This window comes from Rhinolophus sinicus, chromosome 1 (genome assembly GCF_057876585.1).
Source record: "Rhinolophus sinicus isolate RSI-liver-muscle chromosome 1, RSI-T2T, whole genome shotgun sequence".
Taxonomy (NCBI): Eukaryota; Metazoa; Chordata; class Mammalia; order Chiroptera; family Rhinolophidae; genus Rhinolophus; species Rhinolophus sinicus.
Window position 1 is genome coordinate 144,978,485 of NC_142501.1, and position 20,675 is coordinate 144,999,159.

At 35.7% G+C, this 20,675-nt stretch overlaps 1 protein-coding gene across 28 annotated transcripts in view; it reads right to left on the reverse strand.

Moving 5' to 3' along the window:
* Nucleotides 1-952: 952 nt before the first annotated feature.
* Nucleotides 953-20,675, reverse strand: part of CLOCK (clock circadian regulator) — a 124,121-nt gene continuing 104,398 nt past the window's right edge. For 27 of the 28 annotated variants that reach the window (XM_019740117.3, XM_019740111.3, XM_019740115.3 and 24 more), the window contains 5 exons: nucleotides 17,672-17,824; nucleotides 16,637-16,846; nucleotides 15,709-15,914; nucleotides 11,201-11,495; nucleotides 953-8,547 (listed from right to left, as the gene is read on the reverse strand). In XM_019740117.3, the coding sequence (XP_019595676.3) occupies nucleotides 8,368-8,547; nucleotides 11,201-11,495; nucleotides 15,709-15,914; nucleotides 16,637-16,846; nucleotides 17,672-17,824 (1,044 nt within the window). In that variant the 3' untranslated portion in view covers nucleotides 953-8,367. The remainder of the gene's footprint in view (nucleotides 8,548-11,200; nucleotides 11,496-15,708; nucleotides 15,915-16,636; nucleotides 16,847-17,671; nucleotides 17,825-20,675) is intronic. The other variant, XM_019740116.3, reaches the window with a different exon arrangement.

Here is a 20,675-nt window from a genome sequence, read left to right on the forward strand (position 1 = left end):
GAGCACCTTTGTAATCACTGTCATCTAAGCATACTCTAAGTTGACTACTATCCTAACTATATGTTCGATCTAAGCGGCGTAACTGCTTTCTCCCAGCTTGGTAAGTTCTTTTACCATGTGCAGTAACATTGTCATCAATAGTGTCTTTCAACCCAAAGCACAGTTCTGCAGAAACTCCTCTATGTTCCTTGTATGAAGTACTATGGTATAGTAGACCCAGAGCAATTCAGGTTTACTGAGCTACTATCAAAGTCCACAATTACAGTAAATTTGTAATTTAAAGAAATGAAAGAACAGAGTCTTTCTTAATCACCCAGCATTGTCAATTAGAGACAAACATTCTGCAGTAGCAACTGGGAAAGACAGCTAACCACTACTGTGAGAAGATCTGAAAGTAGTTGTCAGTTGGGGTGGCCGGTAAGCTCAGTTGGTTAGAGCATTGCGCTAATAAAAGTAGTTGTCAGTTAAAAAGTAGCAGTAGCACATACTAATGAAAAAGTCATGTTTGGAAACTTTATGGTAGTTAGAGAACTCCTTGAAAGTGTATATTATAGGGCAGAAAAACAATGTCCACGAATTAAGAAAAACTACTTCAAAGAAATTTCAAGTTAAGTCCCAAGACTACACTCATCATTCTGTGCAGTTACATACCCCTAATACTGCCTTAGACTATAAACAAAAAAGTGGGTAATTACATTATTTCTTTTCCGAGAACAGAATGCTTAATTCCTTGTTGGAAAGTAGCTGGTACCATCAGAGCCCAAATTTGGCAATGGAGGCAGCCTGGTCCTAGTGGTAGCTTAATATGTGAATAACAGCAGAGCTTTCTGAGACACTAAAATCTTGTAACAGGACGTAACAATTCAGAATTTGGTAGCTCAGACCTACACTACAAGTTAAAAATCACTAACTCAGAACTCCACTGCTGAATAAAAGAGGAAAATTTCATCGGTAGTGGTTTTAAAATATTTAATAGTCTCTTTAAAATCCAAAATAATGTGATTCTTACAAGTTATGTGCCACATAAAGCAGGTGTTATTTTTTTGAGAAATGCATGTGATACTGTAAAACATAGCACTGAGGTATTTTTTATTTTTGAAATTGAGTAAGGAAACAAAGTCTGGATCTAATTATTTTTACATTTACAAAAAAAACAATGCTACTGCTTGGCTCTTGCTGTAATTTCAGGTTGTGAATACATTACAGGAGTATGGGAAAGGGCATTATAATAGTACATGTAGTTTTAAAAACGATGCACATCGTCACCTGGGAAAATGATCATATAGCAACAGGCCTGAGAGAAGGTAGGATGATGAACACATTGTACCTCTTCTCAAAGGATAGCTTTGAAAAACGAGTGTAACCAATTGTAACACCAAATTAAAAGGGCAATATCGGTAACAAAATGATCCCCATTTTATACAATATTTCCACACATAGCTCATGAAAATTAGCAGAGAACCTAATATAGCACCGTTGAAACCATTCATTATCCCTTCACGTGCTTCTGTGCAATTTAGCATTTGGGCTGAATACCTGAAAAAATGTTAGTCTCGTTTCTGTTAATCAATTGGATTTCAATTAAATGTTTGCTTTAGAAAAAATATAGGTATTCTTACCTCAAGATTAGTTAGCCATTTATAGCTCCACCCTTTTGGAAGTAAGAATGTTAGCCTACACCTAAATTTTATTTAAAACCAAGAACCAAGCAGTAAGGACAGCAATGTAGCACACTAAGAACCATACAGAACATAAGAATTTGGTGTGTGTTTTTAAGCTACCAACTTATGTTAACAATGAGAAATTTACAAAGAGAAAACATTTTTTTGCACTAACTGGTTTCAATACAGCACTGAATTTAACTCATCTTTGGGCTTCAATCTTTACATAGAGTGAACGTGCAAGTGCCACACAGAAGTCCTTCTCCAACTTACACCGCAGTAAAACAGATTTCAAACTAATTCTAGAATGGTCTAAATTATAGCTATTCTAGCTGGCATAGCTACTGAAAAAGAAAAAGGGCATTTCCTGGCCCCCTTTATTATTATTTTTTTTTTTGCTTGATGATGATTGTCTAGTTATATAACACATCAATCTGAAGATAATACAGCTTTCCCTACATTTACTAATACTGGCACAATCATTGCCAGCAGTGAATTTGTACCAGTACAGGCCAACTCAAAAACACCTGTTATAAAACATTTGAATGTCATTTTTAAAGCGATGTCACAGTTTGTTTCCTCAGAAATTTAAAAGCATACATTTGAAAACATCACATTTTCAATTTAACCCTCAGAGTTAAGAAACATTTTTCACACCATTAAATCCAACTTGTGGTTGACTTGCTTTAATTACCATTCTCCAAGGGATCCCAAAAGCTAGACAGTGTGCCCTGTATCTGGCCTGTGGGACTCAAAAGCTACTCTACGAGCCCCAAAGTGGAGAATTCTGTTCCAATCACACCAGCAAGAAGTATCCTCAAATTTCTAGGCTCCAAATGCTCAAACTGCTTTACTAGACAGTGCTGTGTGTGGAGGTTTTGTTTTGTTTTAAAAGACCAAGCAGCACTATAGAGACAAACATTTTTTTGTAGAAGAGTTTGCAGTGTGTATACATTACTTCACCTATATTTAAAGACTTGCAATGGATTTGAATTCAGATATGATACTAGTAGTGGCCGTTAGAAGATGCTGATCATTTCACTAACATTTCCCCAAATGGGCAAAAACAGGCAATGTGTGCCACTGGATCTGTCATACTGGCCTTTGGCTGTGTTGGGGAAGTAATATAAAAAGTGCCCCGAAAATAGAAAAGGCAGCAAGTGAAACTAGAAAAAGGTTGGAGCTATATGAAGCAGGTTTCAAAGGAGTTACCTTTATTTTTTCCTTAAATGAGCTGAGAACAGGAGAGAAGTGCAGGGGCCTCTGGATCTGGGCCCTCCACTGCTGTCCTGAAGCAAAACAGATTTGGCCTGCCCATGAAAAATCGTCTTGAGGGCTAGAGGTTGCACCCCACATAAGGAGAGCTAGTTCTCTACGTCAGAGATACAGTAAGGCAAAACAAAACAAACCACAAATTAAATACATGACACTGTGAAATCACTCTGATGAGAAAACAGAACACAAAGATATTTAAAAATATAAATAAATACATGTAGCCATTTTTATTCAAGAAACCCAGAGAACTGCTTACAAAGCAATTTCTTCTTTAAAACCACTTCCTAAATTCTCCCATAAATACTCACTATTTGATTGTCACTTAATGCAGCACCTCAGTGTTTGCTGGTGGTGGTGATGGAATTTCACTTAGTCTTCATAAACGATCCTATTTCATTAAAGAACGTTTCCCTAGGAAAACCCAGGCAGCTTACAAAATATTGTTAAATACTCAAAACAGAACCTGCAAAGTATTATTTTATTTAAGAAAAACAAGGAATGTAGTGTTAAATTATGACATGGGGAAAACATCACATGGAAAGAAAGTTTTAATTTTTAAAATTCACGTTTGTTTAATTTCTTGTGAGCTGTTCAATACTGTTTAAATATCCTGAATTAATAACTATACCAACAAAATTCATCCCCAGTGTTTCCACAGGAGTCATTAAGACCAAATTACACTTTTTTTCTTCAACCAAAGTAGTCTTTCTCAGTCCTTTTTGTGCAAAAATATTACAAGAGCAATTCAAATGGAAACACTGAAATGGCATGCCAACATTTCAGAGCACATTTAAAACACCCAGAATAATTCTTGAAATGATTGTACTCTAAAGTATTACTAACAATCACTTTTGGGTTGATTTTTTACATCTATTCACACTGATGCAATTTTCCTAGACCTCTGAAAATAAACAGGCTCATTGGTCTCTTTTGGTGTCCACACAATAGGCAAGATAGGTTTACAATAGTGTCTAAATGAAACTAGCATCTACAATCTCTTGACCACCACATTCAAAACAAAAGTCAAAGTTCATTTGGCTACCTTGAAATCACTCCCATAAACCTACTACGGTTCACTGGATCTAAACATTTCTCAGAAATGTGTCATTTTTAAATTTCACCTAAGTGATGATTTGGGGATCCTTTAGAAATGGTAATGCCTATAAGATAATAAACTTTATCAAAATGAATAATTGCAATAAAGTGCTTGTTACATTTCAAAATGATGCTTTTAGACTGTGGTATGTTGTTTTAAAAGTGTGTGCTATTCCCATATAAGGATCCCCAGGCGTGAGAGTTGGGTCGTCTCACCTGTCTCAGAAAGCAGCCGCACTAACTGTTGGTAGGCTGACAGTAGGCACATTACCCATGCGGATGAGGCTAGACTAGCTATGGCGAAGGGGGGAGGAGCTTAGAAAAGTGGAAGGATGTGGGAGGTTCCTACTATATTCATAGTTATATACAAATATATTAAATATGCTATAAAAATAGTCGACTCTTTTCCTCTGCAATTACTTCAGAAGCTCCTTTTAGAAGAATGCTCACCCAATCCAAACAAACTTAAAAGGTTCTCTTTCTCCAATCACTATTAAAATGGCAAGTGCCTTTGTGCTGTTTCTTTTCCATCCTCTAAAGATTCCAATCAGCTTACTCCTGGCTAGACTCACTCAGCAATAGTAATATCCAGTGTTTATACCTTCCAACACTGACTCCTGAGGGACTATGGACAGGGTCACAGACATTGGAAAGGTTAGACTTGAGTGAGTTTTACACAAATGTTCATCAACAAACTTTCAATCACCAAAGAAATACAGAAAAAGAAAAAAAAAGAAATGAGCAGTACTAGAGTAAAATGCCATTTGCATTCATTCCACTTTTTAAAAGTTCATCTCAATGTAGTGGAAACGTTTTAAAACACGCTGAGTAACATCCAGTTTAAAATAACACCTATCTGCAGGGCCCCTAGCTGAGGCTTCCGAACAAACAAGGTCCATCTATCCGCCTTCCACACACGACGCCCTCCTGGAGCCGGCCTGCTCCCAGGCCCGTCACTAACTGCGCACACTTGCGCTAAGGCAATGACCGACAGTGCAGCACTTCCGAAGAACTCAAGTAACACTCGCACTATTCCAGAGTATTCTGTAACAAACCATTCAAAGTCACGAGTACATTCCCACACCAGGTTTAAGTGACAAAGCAGAGCATAGGACTCAAATTACCACCTCAACTTAGGACAGAGTTTGGAGACAGAACTGTAGTATGTACTTTCATGCTTCCCCCAACCTCCATGTCTGCTTTTTCCATCAATATTTTCCACTAAAAAAATGGAGTACTTTTGAGACCACTCCCAGCAGCAACTTTATTAGTCCTTGTAGTCCTCACATGGAGGTGGTGAAACAATACTGCCTGAGCAGTGCCTGCCACAGCGGTCCAACGCAAGGTAACTGCAGAACAGCTAACAGCTTTCCTTATCTTCAACAGTTTCTTACCTAGAAAGTGCCACCCAGAATAAAATGGGGTTTTATTCTTTCTTTCTTTCTTTTTTAAGAAAAACTGAGTAAAGCAGAGGGAAGACAGGATTTTTAAGTAGCTGAAAGATGTCCCTATTTGGTGTTTTTTCATGACTTAGATTTAGAATGTTAATTAACAACTTTGGCTATAGAAATGAACGAAGAACAACTGCTCAATCTTCATCAGAATGCTCAAATCTCCATGCAGGAGGGGGCAGGGATAGCTTTGCAATCCAAGTTTAAGAGAAGCAAGAAAAAAAGAGGAGCTAAGAGGCAGCTGGTGCTTCCCACCTCTTCCAACACAACACTGCATACTGACAACAAAGGAAAAGCAGCTAGCTGCTCCTTTAAATTTAGCCATCAATTCTAAGCAGAAAAAAAAATTATCTGTAAGAAACAACAGGAAGTATAAATGCAAATTTTTGTCTAATTTTCTTTCCCATTTACCTTGTGACTTGTCTTAGGCTTTGTTTTTGTTAAGTACACAGTGCTCACAATCCACCATCCTTCTTTTAAGCATGGTACTTAAGAGGATAAACCTTAATAGTTTTTCATATCTTTCTTTTATTAGCTAAATCTGTATCACTAGGTATCACTAAAAAATGAATGAGGCACAACTCAGATACGTATGGAATGGCATGATAAGGTTAAGAAAGGCAATTTGAAAGGGGAGAAAGTACTGTTGCCATATTCTACAATATCAATTTTGTCTATGTGTATGTGTGCTTTCAAGTACACACATATTCTGACAACTGTCCTTGACATTCAGGAGAAAGTGAGAAATCTATTCTGGATGAATCATTTAGCTAGAAGATGAGCTCCTTGATATGTTAATTATTGATTGGTATCTAGTGACACTTCTTTTATAGAAGGGTAGACACCAACTTTCTTTGGTTGTTTTCATTTTCAACATTTTCTAATTTAAGTGTGGCCAGGTGTAATTTTCTACAGAAAGACAAAATATGTCCCTTAAGGATGATAGCAAAGCTGAGGACAGAAAAGTTTTAAGAACTAAGAGTTTCTCTGACTCTATCTAGCAATTCTGTATTATGTTATTTTCATTGCTCAAAACCTTTTCTGTTTAACAACCTCAATTCTGTTAATACACTTTAAGGTCAATTTTGATTTATTTCAGCTTGCTGTCTTCTTTTCTCTCAGTAATAATTTTTGATATTCTAACAAGATATTTTCCATTAATTTTACTTTGCTCTGTAGTTGTAAATTTAACTATTATAGTACCATAAAATATATAAAATGCTTTTTTATGACTACAATTTGTTGGAATTTATTACCTTTAAGAATATGATATTGCCAAATGAAATCTTAGTTCACATTTAGAAAGCATGTGAGTTACAATACTGTAGCGTAGTGAAGGCAAAGCCAAGTCCCACTCCTTTTTCCTCTGTAGGACATTAAGATCATATTGAGCAAATATTTACTAATAATTCTTAAATGACTACTTAGCTTTAAAGGAAGATGCTGATTTAGGAAAATAATTTTGTGAGCACATTAATGACTCTAATAGTGTTAGGATGTCATCTTTTTCTTTCTAAATTATTTGTACTTCCAGCCCAAGAGACTCACAGCAGTCTTCCTGGGAACTTAGGAGGATAACAATGGCAATGACACCCACATGCTATTAAAAATGTACTAAGGTTTCAAAACTGCTACTGAGACCAGAGAATGAGTTCAAGATGGTGAATTATCACCTGAATCAAAATCAAGGCACTATGGGTTTTTTTTTTCCCCTCAAATAACCCTGAATCATTTCTGACTAAAAGAAGCATTGAAGTTGTGAAGGATAATAAAAAGATTCCAACAAATCCTAAAAGTTAAAATTCCCACCAGTGAGAATGTTAAAAAGTGCCTAAAATGTTTTGTGTGCAAATTTTACTCCTAAAACTGAAACATTCTTGAAATTACTTTCAGGCTTGTTGAAAACCATTTACACAACTATTTCCAACTATGAACTATATCAAAATATGTGATCAAAACTCCCAACCTTCTAAAATAAAGCAGTGCAAATCCTATTTTCAAACATAATTGAAAAATAATGAAATGAGGGATGTTTCTGAGTAACTTGAAAATCCTGTTATTTCAATAATTTAACCTGAAAAAAACAATCCATTCCCAGAAGCACATCATACCTCACTGAACAAACTGTGACATCACAGCCGAGTAGGAACAAAAGCCTTGTGCCCCGGGAAAGTGAATAGAACACTATCGTGTTGTAAACAAAAGGGAAAACAAAGGATGTATTAGTTTGCACATGGCATCAGAATCTAAGGAAATGTATTCATACCTATGAGGAGATAATGCTTTCATGCAGCATACAGAATGTTTTCTTTCCTTTTATCCAGACATATACATAATATTTTTACAGCATCTGTACATAGAGAATTTAAACCCTCACAACATTCTGAAATTACTTACGATTCCATCATTATCTGCAAAGGGAGAGAGGCTGGGGAAGAGGGCCTACTGGGTCTACTGGACTGTCTTCATGGCATCATTGTAAGCAAACCCCTGACATGGCAGTGGTGTGTCCTCTGTAACACTTGAAAACAGGCACAGAACCACTAAAAGTTACTAACATTGTTAGTGCCTTTCTGATTCACTGGAGGTCATATTTCAGAGCTGAGCTTCTTAACATTTGGCAATATATTCTTTTTTCATCAAAAAGTATATGGGCAAGTAAAACACTGTCAGAATTGGCTATGGCCCTATGATCATCTTCTGGCTGGTATTTAATGTACGTAGCACTAGGCAGCATTTTCCCTGCTAACTAACTTGAGGAACTAGAACACTCAATACTGCATCTCATGAAACGGCCGGAGCTTTTCCTCCTAATCCTCAGATTCTGTCAGCAACTCTACGGGCCAACCCCTTCTTCCCATGAAGTCAGAGAGGAGGCCTGTGTGCTACTGTGGCTGAACCTTGGAAGGGTCGGTCAGACTGTCAGTCCTGTGCCGACTCAGTTGCTGCTGCTGCTGAGACTGGTGTTGCTGGTGATGTGACTGAGGGAAAGTGCTCTGTTGTAGTGGAAACGCAGCAGACAGGATAAGCTGAGTTGAAGGATTCCCATGGAGCAACCTAGAAGTCTAAAGACAAATGGATCATGCAACACTGCTTTACCCCCATTAAGTTGTCTACATTAAGATTACTCCAGTTTTCCACTCTCCATTGGGACAAAATCCTTAAATTCCACATAATCTATGTAAATTTTGCTCTCTCATTTAAAAATAATATTGTGGTGAATGCTTGTAAGGCTTCCCTCTTTGAAAGTCTGACAGAACTTCGTTTTTTAAAAGCATCTGAGCTGGAGAATTTATGGTATAGAAAGCAATCTATGTCTTGAGACAAACCATACATATTTTTTCACTTTGTATGTCCTAAAGACCACAATTTTAAACAGACAATAAATTTTAAGCATAGCTGAGAACATATGAAACACAAATGCTCTGAGGTCAAACAGATAAGGCTTTTGGCACAGGTTCCTCTGGCTGGTGAGAGCGGGAGCTCCACGGCCAAGCACGGGCCTGAGCTACACTGTCCAGGTGCAAACTCTGGTGCCGTGTTCACTAAGTGAGCGACTTGATCAAACTATTTACTTCTCTGGGCCTCAGTTTCTTCATTTACAACATAAGGATAATCACAGCGCGTCCCATGTTGGGTTTCTATGAAGATTAAATATTAACATCAATATTTAAAAGTATTACAAAAATGAAGGCAAAGTTAGAGACTTAAGTCCTATAAGGAGCGGTGTGGCATAACAAGAAACCAAAACAACAAGAAAGGGCCCAGGATCTGAAGTCAGAAGCCCTGGATTTGAGTTTTGCTCCACCACTCATTCGATGTGTGACCTTGGGCAAGTCTCAACTCTAGGAGCGTGTTTCTTTCACCTAATTTCTACTACTGGATACACAAAGGAAACCAGCCAAAAGAAAGTGCATTTTTAAAATGAAACTCCTTCCTTACTATTGACCATACAACTAATTTTAAAATGGAACTGTGATGAGTGATTTTTGCAAATATATATATGAAGGATACACACACAGATCTTTGAACTTTAAGAACCATTAAGCTTTGCCAAGAACCTGGACCATTTGCTTTCTCTCTTTGTTATTAGGAAAAACTTTTGTAAGATAAAAAAACTCAGAATATTCCTGAGCCTTTCAGGGTTACAACAGAGGTATATTTTGGAACTAAGTGTTATACAATAAGCCAAATTGTGTATTTACAATTTGAGTGTACAATTTGAGAAATACACATATGAGTGTATTTCTGAAGGGTGGTACCTCCCTTATTTCTTTAGGGGTCCCATGTCTTTGGAATGCTTCTTTCAGAAGTGGTGGAGAAGAGAATGCTCATTTTTTAGGGGCCCTCGTTCTGACAAACTAGAAGACTGAGATCTTAATGCAAGTCCTCTCCTTTTTAAAGCTTTTACTTATAATTCTCACTGACTATATTTACCCCAGATAATAGTTTCTAACTTGTTGTAAATTCTAATTATTAATTCATTTATAACAATAGCTAAGCCAGTCACAAATGGCTGCAGTATAGGCTTATGGTCTAAGGGGTTGTATGACTGGAGAGATTTAAGCAACTACCTTATTTTGTTTTCCACATCACCAAGTTTATATCACCAAGAATTGTATTTGGACCAGAACTCCAAGGGTGATAATTAACACTGTACTTATACCTGAATATACAATATAATATTAAATCTTCTAATTATACCATAGTTGTATAACTAAAATTGATGATATGTGTCTGGCCTATATGGAGTCGTCTCCAGCACAAATCTAAACTAGCCTACATTCAAAACTGCTCCCCAAAAGCTGGATTTCCAGATGTCATAATCTGCTACTATGTACCTACTCCCCCGTGAGGCACCGAGGTCCAGAAATTCGGCCTGATTTCCTTGCTGAGGATACCGACCTCGACGACTTTCTTCTGTATCCTTTAGAGAGGTAGTTCCTGTCTGATATACCCATGTGAGGTCTGTGTCTGCATTTTGATCAATCTGAGTGTTTGTCATTTGTGGTCATAAAAAATAGCAGTTATACTATGTTCAGTGATTTAAATGCATGTTTTACCCATGAGATATGAACTATTAGCACCTCTATATTATAGATGAGGAAACTGAAGGTTAGCAAGTTAAGTAACCTGCCTAAGGTCACACAGTATATGGTGCGGTAGTGGCCAAATCTCAGGGCAGTCTGATTTTAGAGTCCAAGTTCTTAATTATGACATATACTGTCTCCACAGTATTTCTGCTTAATTAATTTATAATCAATTATAAAATTTAATCTGAAAAAATAATTTAAGATAATCGTCTACACTAATTTTTTAAAAATCCCGTTTGATACCCCTGCCCTGTAGAGAGGAGAATATGATGGGCCACTAGAGAAAGAAAGAGAAGGAAAGATGTCTTTGCTTGAATTCCAGAAACCCAGCCAGAGAGAGCTCTAATTAAAGTGCCTCGATCTGGGCAGGAAGTAGCCATTTATTCTATCCAGCAATTCAGATAACTGGGTATGTCCATGCCAGGGCTAAAAGTATTCCAAAGATTAAACAGGAAAGAAAATATAGCTAACTGGGATAAGCTTTCTGTTTTTATAGAAATTTAACTTGTACAATATAAACTCATATGGATTCTTTAGATCATTTACAAAAGTGTTCATTTAATGCCTAATTTCACTATCTAAGAGCTTATGGGTTTGGGACAGCTTCCGCCATATGGAGAATTACCTGTAAAAACTGCTGTGGTGGTTGGGTCAGCTGAGCCTGAGATGGTTGCTGAACTGACGTGAGATGCTGCTCCTGGGAACTCGGCTGTTGTTGTTGCTGCTGCTGCTGCTGCTGCTGCTGCTGCTGCTGCTGCTGCTGCGTGACTGACAACGTGTGGGACTGCTGCTGTTGTGCGGCAAAAGTAGGGTAGGCAGTCACCACCTGACCCATAAGCATCGTGCTAGGTACCATGACGGCCCCACAAGCTACAGGTGCAGTTACTAATTTGGTCACAAGTTGCTGACCTTGAGAAAATCTGTAACAGAAAAGAAAGAAGGGGAGTCAGAAATATAAGGTATACATTATAAAAGGCAGTGGGCTGAATACTTCTCTAAAATAATACCCAATGATATTGTCAATTTAGTTTTTTTTAAAGCTGCATGTCCCAATTTTGTTTCATGTTTTGAAAGATTCCCTTTGTATATATAGCAAAATGAAATGATAACAAACAAAAATACAAACTTTTTTTTGGATAAGCACATGCAAAAGAATGAAGTTGGACCCTTACCTTACACCATATACAAAAATTAACTCAAAATAAATTAAACACCTAGGCATAAGAGCTAAAACTATAAAACTTAGAAAAAACAGAGGGGAAAAGTTTCATGACACTGGATTGGGCAGTGATTTCTTGGCTATGACACTAAAAGTACAGATAACAAAAGAGAAAATAAATTGTACATCAAAATTAAAAACTTTTATGCATTAAAGGACACTGTCAACATAGTGAAAGGGCAACCCATAGAACTGGAGAAAATATCTGCAAATCATGCATCTAATAAGGGGTTAATAACTAGAATATATGAAGCAATCCTACAACTCAACAACAATCTGATTTAAAAATGTGCAAGGGTCTTGAATAGATAATTCTCCAAAGAAGATATACAAATGGTCATTAAGCACATGAAAAGATACTTAACATCACTAATCATCAGGGAAATTCAAATCAAAACTACAATGAGATACCACTTCACACCACCCACTAGGATGGCTATCATCCGAAAAAAAGAAAAGAACCAGTGTTGGTGAGGATATGGAGAAATTGGAACCCTGTCCACTGTTGGTGAAAATGTAAAAATGCAAAATAGTTTAGCTACTATGGAAAACAGTTATGACAGTTCCTCAAAAAACTAAACAGAATTACCATATGATCAAGCAATTCCATTTCTGGGTATATATTCAAAAGAATTGAAAGCAGAGACACAAATGGATGTTTGTACATCCATGTTCATAGCAGTATTACTCACAATAGTCAAACAATGGATGTAACTCAATTGTCTGTCGAGGGATGAAAAAACAAAATGTGACATATATACATACAACTGAGTATTATTTTGCCTTAAAAAGGAATGAAATTCTGACACATGAACTTTGAGGACACTGTGCCAAGTAAAATAAGCAAATCACAAAAGACATAAATGATTCCACTTATATGAGGTATCTAGAGTAGTGAAACTCAGTCTTATGTGCTTAGAAAGCAGAGTGGCAGTTTCCAGGAGCTAGAGGGGAAGACGGATGAGGAATTCTTTTTCAGTGGGTACAGTTTCAGTTTAGGAAGATGAAAAAAGTTCTGGATGGTGATGGTAGTGATGGTTACAACAGCGTGAATGTGCTCGATGCCAATGAACTGTGTCCAATTCAAACAGGTTAACATGGTCCATTTTGTTATATATATATTTTACCACAATACAAACAATTTTTACAACTGCTAAAACTTCTTTCTTTTTATAAAATTACTAAGTACTTGGAGTCAAACAGATGTGGCACATGGTTTATTTTACTAATCATGAATAAACTTAAAGTTATCACAAGGCAATTTAAAAAAACTTTAGGTTTATAGGACAGTTACACTGCAAGTTGTATCTCATAAACATAAATCAAAACTAAATGACATTCTAAAAGTAAATAAAAGTACCCTCAATTTATAAGTTTATCAATGCAGCATAATACTCACTGTGTTAGAATTCACTAATATTCTCTCCCTCCCTCCCTTCCTTCTATTTTCTTTAATGAAACGACAAAAACAAAAAATGATGGCTTCTTCAGGAAACAATATTATTTCTATTTGACTTTTCTGTGAGATGAAGTTAGTTTCTAACACTGGCTGTTATAGTGAAAAAATTGAGATACATAAGACTTTATTGTAGACGTATGCATGCGTGACATAACTGCAACTACAGACTGTTTAAAGTATATAATATGAAACTCAGTACAGATGCATACTTTATTATTTATATGTTTCACAATACAAAATACATCTATTTTGAATCCATGTCAAATCTTGAAAATAAAATACTGTATTTTATATGCTTCAGGACCAAATGCATTATTTAATGCAAAAAACACATACAGTTTTTTAAAATTTATAATATAAAGAAAACCCCAAAAAACGAGTAACATTTACAATGTGGCTTATTCACAGAAATGCTAATTTTTTGTAATCTTAAAAGAAATTAATATCTGAATTGCTCAACTGCTCACTGGTAAAATGTGATGAGAGTACTTCATCCATTTCGGCACCAAAAGACATTCCTCAATGTACTTCTGCTTAACTATCACTTCTGTGGCTTTGTATATACCAGGGGTGTCCAAACTGCGGCCCGCGGGCCAACTGCGGCCCGCAATCCATTGTTAATTGGCCCGCAGCAAATTCCAAAAATATATTTAGTTTACTTAAATAAACCAGGTGAGGCAATATGTACTTCACCTCGAGTGAGTGACCCGGCTGTTTGTGTATTTTACCGCATATGGCCCTTAGTGAAAACCGTTGAAAAAAGTTTGGACACCCCTGGTATATACTGCTCTCTGACTAGACGTCCCTCCTCAGGCTCCCTGCATGCGCACAACCAAAGCCAAGCTCTGTAAGACTCAGGCCAAGTATCTCCCTCCACGAAGCTCTCTCTGACCACACGCCTCTCTTTCACCAAAATAGAATCACTCTATTTTTCTTTTTTTACAGTAACATGACATTTATTTATCTACTTTTTGTTTGTAAAATATCTATTTTTTAATTAACATTTATTGGCATGACAACAGTTAGTAAAATTACACAGGTTTCAAGTATACATTTCTATAATATATTATCTATATATCGCATTGTTATGTTCACCACCCAAAGTCAATTCTTCTTAGATCACTGTATATTTAACCCCTTTACCCTCTCTGCCATCTCCCTCCCCCTTACCCTCTGGTAACCACTGAAGTGATGTCTGTGTCTATGAATATTTTGTTGTTTGTTTGTCTTGTTTGTTTGATAAAGCCTGACTTTTTAAATCGAAGGAACTGAGTTTCAAAGAGAAGAAATTAGTTATCTCTGCTCTCACTGCCTCTGTGATCCTGCAGCTTCTTTACTCTCTGGAAACTAATAGGATTTTAATGTAATCTATTTCATGGTCAAATATAATAGCAAAATTGTATTATAATGGCAGCAGCCTACTTGTATTGCAGTAAAATAAGTAAAAAATAAAATGTATTTAAAATAGAAGTTTTAAGACTATAGAGATCCTAAAGTTAAAGCTTACCAATATACGAAAATGGCATTTCTTCCAAAAATTTGTTTCTAAGTCAGCTATCTGGACTTACTAAAATAAATGATAAATGACTTTTTCTAGAATGGACTACAAAAATTTAGTGTAGTATATGTTTCAGCATTTGAGCTTTGAAATCAGACATTGAGGCTTGAATCCAGAACCCCTTCTTCATCCACTTAACTGGCTACAGGCCAGTTAACCAAATTACTAAAAACTCACTTTTTTCTTACCTGGGAAATAAAAACAACAACATTTAAAAAAAAATTTAAATAATATCTTTTGAGCACTTAGTACCATATGTAACAAACTCAAGAAAGGCAAGCTTTTATTCCATAAGACATATAAACTATGGTAGTGTACACCGTAACCATTGTTACTACCTGAAAACTCACCAGTATCCGCATTAAAGTGATTAAAGGTCCACAGTGATACAAAGCCTATCATAAAACTCATACAACAGTGTGCTGTAGAATTTGGATTCTATAATACCAGGGGTGCCAAAAAAATGGATACAAGTGGACACTTTAGTCAACCTTGCTCAAGCAGTAGTTCACTGTAATCAGAAATGTCTGGAGAATGATGGTAACCACTTTGAGCACCTCTTGTAACTGCAGAAGTCATACGTGACTTGTATTCATCTTTTGTTATTGGTATATATTGAGTATTACAATTTTAATACAGTTTTCCTTTCTTAAAATGAGTATACATTTTTTTTGGCACCTTCTGTATTTGCTAGCACATTTTTTGGACAGGAAACAAAATTTGTTACCTTTTCATTAAAAAGTCCTTAAACAATGGATACATTCTGAGTTTTTATTTCAAAGTCAAGACTATTGGCTGGAATGAGCAAACTAAAAATCGTATTTTTAAAATTAAATTATTGAGTTTTTTATCAATTAATTTACAACTTTGGAATGACTTATGAAATATGACAACTACCTTATTTGTCTGTCCTGAGTGAATGTAGTTACTGCAGCACTCTGGGTACTGTTCTGTGGCATACTAGATGGAATCTGGACCATGCTTCCAGCTGCCGGCTGAGAAATCACCATAGTGTTATACAGTGGGGCTGTAAGAGTGCTCTGTGTCTGACTAGGAAGAGATGTTTGTTGACTGTGCCCGCTCAGTACATTTTGTTGATTCTGCTAGAAAAGAGAAGATTTTAATGATAGACTGAAAAATTTACATCAGGAAGTATGCTTCTACATCATTCTAACAATAGTTGACATGACAGAAAAAGAAGTGGCAGGACATAATACTATGGAAGAAATCTGACAAAGGCATGACTTGTAGTAACTGAGAATGAATTAGTCTTCAATATTTGCTGGAAGGTATGTTATGACTTTAGAAAAAAGGAGCATAATCTTAACAGTGATGATATAAATATACATAAAGAATTTCTGTTAAATGGCCAAAGTGAGGGACTGATGTTAGACACTTTTATATATTCCATTTGAAGCCCTGGAATTTATTAAAGTCACAGATGTACACCAATTACCAAAATTTCCTGGAATACTGATTAAACCATCATTGCCCCAACAATTTATTCTTCACATATGGTAACATGTTGCCTGGCCAGCCTCTTTTGCAAGTCAAACCTTTTGAACACATAGAAGTAGTCTTGTATGTCCATTTTTTTAAAAATTGCAACATTTTTTAAATGTCAAAATATTGAAATCATGTTTCATTCAACAGTTTCGCAACAATTTTGCAAAAAATATTTAATCTCTCAATACTATACTTTTTAATTATTACTATTAAATTTTAAATACAGTATTGTTCAAGATAGAGCTTTATTTTTGTTTCAGCAATAGTATACATTTCAATCACTGAACATTCCATAGTCCACTGTATTCAATAACATTACCTGATTTGATGTAGTTTGTAAAGTGTGCTGTTGTAGCATATGCTGAGTTGTGCCAATATGTCCAGTATTCATTCCACTTTGAATTTGGTTAGTTTGAACAACCTGGCCTTGCATATTTATAGGTGCGAGTTGCTGGATGTTAGATGAATTTCCCGAAGAAAGTTGAACAGAACCAAAATTCAACCCAGGGGTTGATTGTTGCAAAAACATCTTTAAAAATAAAGATTACATAAAAATGAGCTTATAGAATACAAACAGAGAAGAATGAGAGCATTAAAAAAGAAAAAAAAGAAAGCAAAAACAAGCTACAAAGTTTACAAAGCAAATAACAAGACTATGTCATTCTGAATGAACAATTAGCAATAAATAATTACTGAATGAAACATACATCAGAATCATTCCTCCAGTCATGTTTCCAGTTGTTAGAAAGTGTTACAAATTTCAAAATCTTTCCTGCTTGAGTATTTTACGTGTTGGAGATTATTTGTTGTATCAGCTAGCATCATCCTAACTCGATGCTACTCGCTGCTTTCTACAAGGCACCTCTGCATCACTTATCATTTATAACTTATGCCATTAGGGGGAAGTAGTTTTCACTTAACGTTTCCCTTACCAAAGTCCTCATCTTCTCTAACAGACACAACTTTAGAGTGGCCTTGATGGTTGACCAACCAAAACTATCAAATTATACCTACTGGTATTTTACTAAAACAATGATGGATGATTTGTAAATTCTGTACCTATACATATCTAAAAGTCTATGTAAAATATAATTTTTATATTTTGGATTTAAGCTTACTAAAAATTGAACTGCTAAAAGATGACTCTTATCCGGACAAAGAAGGATGTTGATTGATAGACATACTCTCAAGAATGAATTATCTTTAGAGACTGTAAATGCAATCATACTGAGTAGGTAACCAACGAGTATTTATTATCTCTTGCATCTCATTTTTAATTAAGAGTAGTCAATTTTCCTAAGAAACCAAAGGTGAATGGCATGCTTTGTTTGAATCAAATATAGTAATAACTTACCTGCAGGCCTTGACCATGGACCATCTGAAGTTGTTCTTGAATTTTTCTTAATTCTTCTTGCTGCCGATGAATATTTGCCTCTATCATCCGTGTTCGTTGCTCCAATTGGTCTTTCAGATGCTGCATGGCTCCTAATTGAGCTGAGAACTGAAACTGAAGTACCATGTATGGAAAAAGTGTAACATATTTTAGAATTACTTATTCCTCTTAATTGTGCAGTGTGAAAAGCAAGCAGCGTATCATGAGCTAAGGATGTTATGCCAGTTGTCAACCTACTGCCTCTCAGCTAATTCACCCATTTTTGCTGGGCTTTGTGATACTGGAGCTGGACTCTATAAATATTTATCTTTTGCCAGAGGCACAAACTAAGTCACGTCAGTTGATGGTGCTAAAAGGGATTCTGCAAAGGGAAGTGCTTATTCTTCTGAGCTTGGTGCTTTTCTTTTTGCTCTTATGCCAGTGGGTAGCTTCCTAGTGAGAGTCACCAGCTTCCCAGCAGGTGGTTTTCTAGCAAGTGTCACTAGCATCATAATGGCAGCTCCTCAGCAAATTTTATTGGTACCCTAGCAGGTAAATTGCTGCTCTCCAGCCCTAGTCTGTGGCACCTCAGTGAACTTCTCTACATCCAGTGGCTACAGGCACACCTGCCCCAGGATCTGAATCTCGGCCTGGCCTGGAAGAGCCGGAGTGTGGAGGGTCAGGAGAGTCTTCCAAATTGTTCCTTCCTTGGGTATTCTCCCTTTTACTGTGGTTAGGGCTGCTCTCTACATCTGTTATCCCTGTAGTCTTTAGAATGTAGTAGTTAATACCTGTTGCCAGTTAATAATTTTTTATATTACGCCTGTTCAAATTTCTGGTATGGCTTCTGACTTCTGACTGAATGTTGACACACTGGCATTAAAAGACCTGAGCTCATACTGTGGCGCTACTACTTGCTAGAACAAGTTACTTCATTTCTACCCTTTAACAACTGTGAAAGTAGTGGGCACCTCGAGTTATTCATATTAAATTCTGTCATTTGAATGTCTTCTTTGTGCACATCATTAGAAAGTTACAAAAACATGACAGATAACCTACCATAATATTTTTCTCGTATTTTCAACTGAAACTGTTCTCAGAAATTATAAAACATAGGTTCTTAAAGACTTAGCAATTACAAATGAATGAATACATATGTGAATGAAAAGTTATTCTACTTCCACTGTTTTCAATTTCACTTATTTCTCTACATTTTACCTGAGTCATAAGCAGCTTCTATTTGAAATTTACTACTGCTTGATATTTAGCCACATCTAGGGATTAACCAGTTAAGTCTATACAGGCTCTTTTAATTATTCCCATGAATACTCAGCGCAGGACACAGTATAAAAGCAGGAAGAATTTCACTTTATTGGAAATCTGTCTTAGCCTTAGTCTCCCAGAGTGCACTGCATTCAAAAGTGAGAAATGTCCCCCAAAAGCTTTTTTACTCTACTTCAGAAGTTTGTACTGAGGATACTGAATATTACTTTTTAAAGTACACACTTCTGACTTCTGAAGTTGATAATCACCAGTCCATATCATATATTACAAAAAAAAAACATTAATTTAGTACCTCAACTCCCTCATCCCTTTATTCTTTAATATTATTCAAAATGTTATATTTATGTCATACAAATATATTTTACCCAAACTAAAATATACCTTTGGATAACAACATTGCCACCACTTAAAGGACTTCTGTTAAATACAAATAAAAAAATAAAAACAAACAGAAGGCAGAATAATAGGAAACAGAACTAAGAGGCAGAGTGTTTGGCTCTATCACTCAACAAAATACGAAATTTCAATACTTATTAACATTTTGACATTACTTATTCTATGAAAATATACCTTTAAAATGTTAAATGCTTATTCAGTATCTTGAGATTAATGAACTAATAATATTGAAAGTATGTATAAATATTTGCATTAAAATTCTGTTAACTTTCAGAATAAAAAGGATTTGAGGACTCGATAAAAACTGTTAAAAGTACATATAGTATTTAATAATATAGTGCTATTATAAACACCTTACATGATCACATGCTGCTAGAAGTCAAAATTACGATGTTCAGGAAATTTATTACATTCTCAATATATCCGTATTAAGTGTCATATGTATAATTTAAATAATAACCATATAAGAAAGGTATTTTTAGAAAAATGTTTTTAACTATTGTTAACTATCATTATTTGAAAATAAGATACTTTTAAGTGAAGGTATATTTAATAACAAGACAGAAAATTTTGGATTATTTTTACTACTAATATTTTTACTGTTTGAGACACTGAATGAGCGCAGAGTCATAAATTACAAGTTGGGAAGTTAAAATCAAAAGCAATTTCATGTCCCTTTTGTAATACTTCTCTTTTTTCTTGGCTTATTTCTACATTTAAGCCTCCTTCAGATCTCAGCCCAAGCAAAACTTCTTCCCGAAAGTGTCCCTTCACTTCCTCAGGCTGCATCAGGTGTCCATCTAATGTGCGCACCTATCAGCCTAGATACTTTGAGCATAGACTATATATTGTACTGTAGTTCTCCGTCATTGTAATAAAGCCTGTTAGTATAGATATTATACTTAGTACAGATATTATATAGCATATTTGTACTGCGAGGTCCTGCAATATCTGACACATACAAGGAACTCAATAAATGTTCTGTATATAAACAAATGAATGACTATATGAATAAAATTACTTGATCCTTCCAAAATCCATAGGAAGAACAGAATGAAAAGCTATATTTCATCTTTAATATATTACTGTCTGTAGTATTTCTCAAAGATGGTGTTATAACATATTAAGCAGGGTAGTTCTTTGTTGTGCAAAACTGTCATGCATCATGAAAAACAATTAGCATCCCTGGCCCTTGCCTACCAAACTAAGGGCCAGTGGTACACCCAAAACAAAGACGATCAAAAATATCCCCCGACATTCTAAATGCCCACAGTTGAGATTCACTATATCTGCAAGAAAGTTTTTT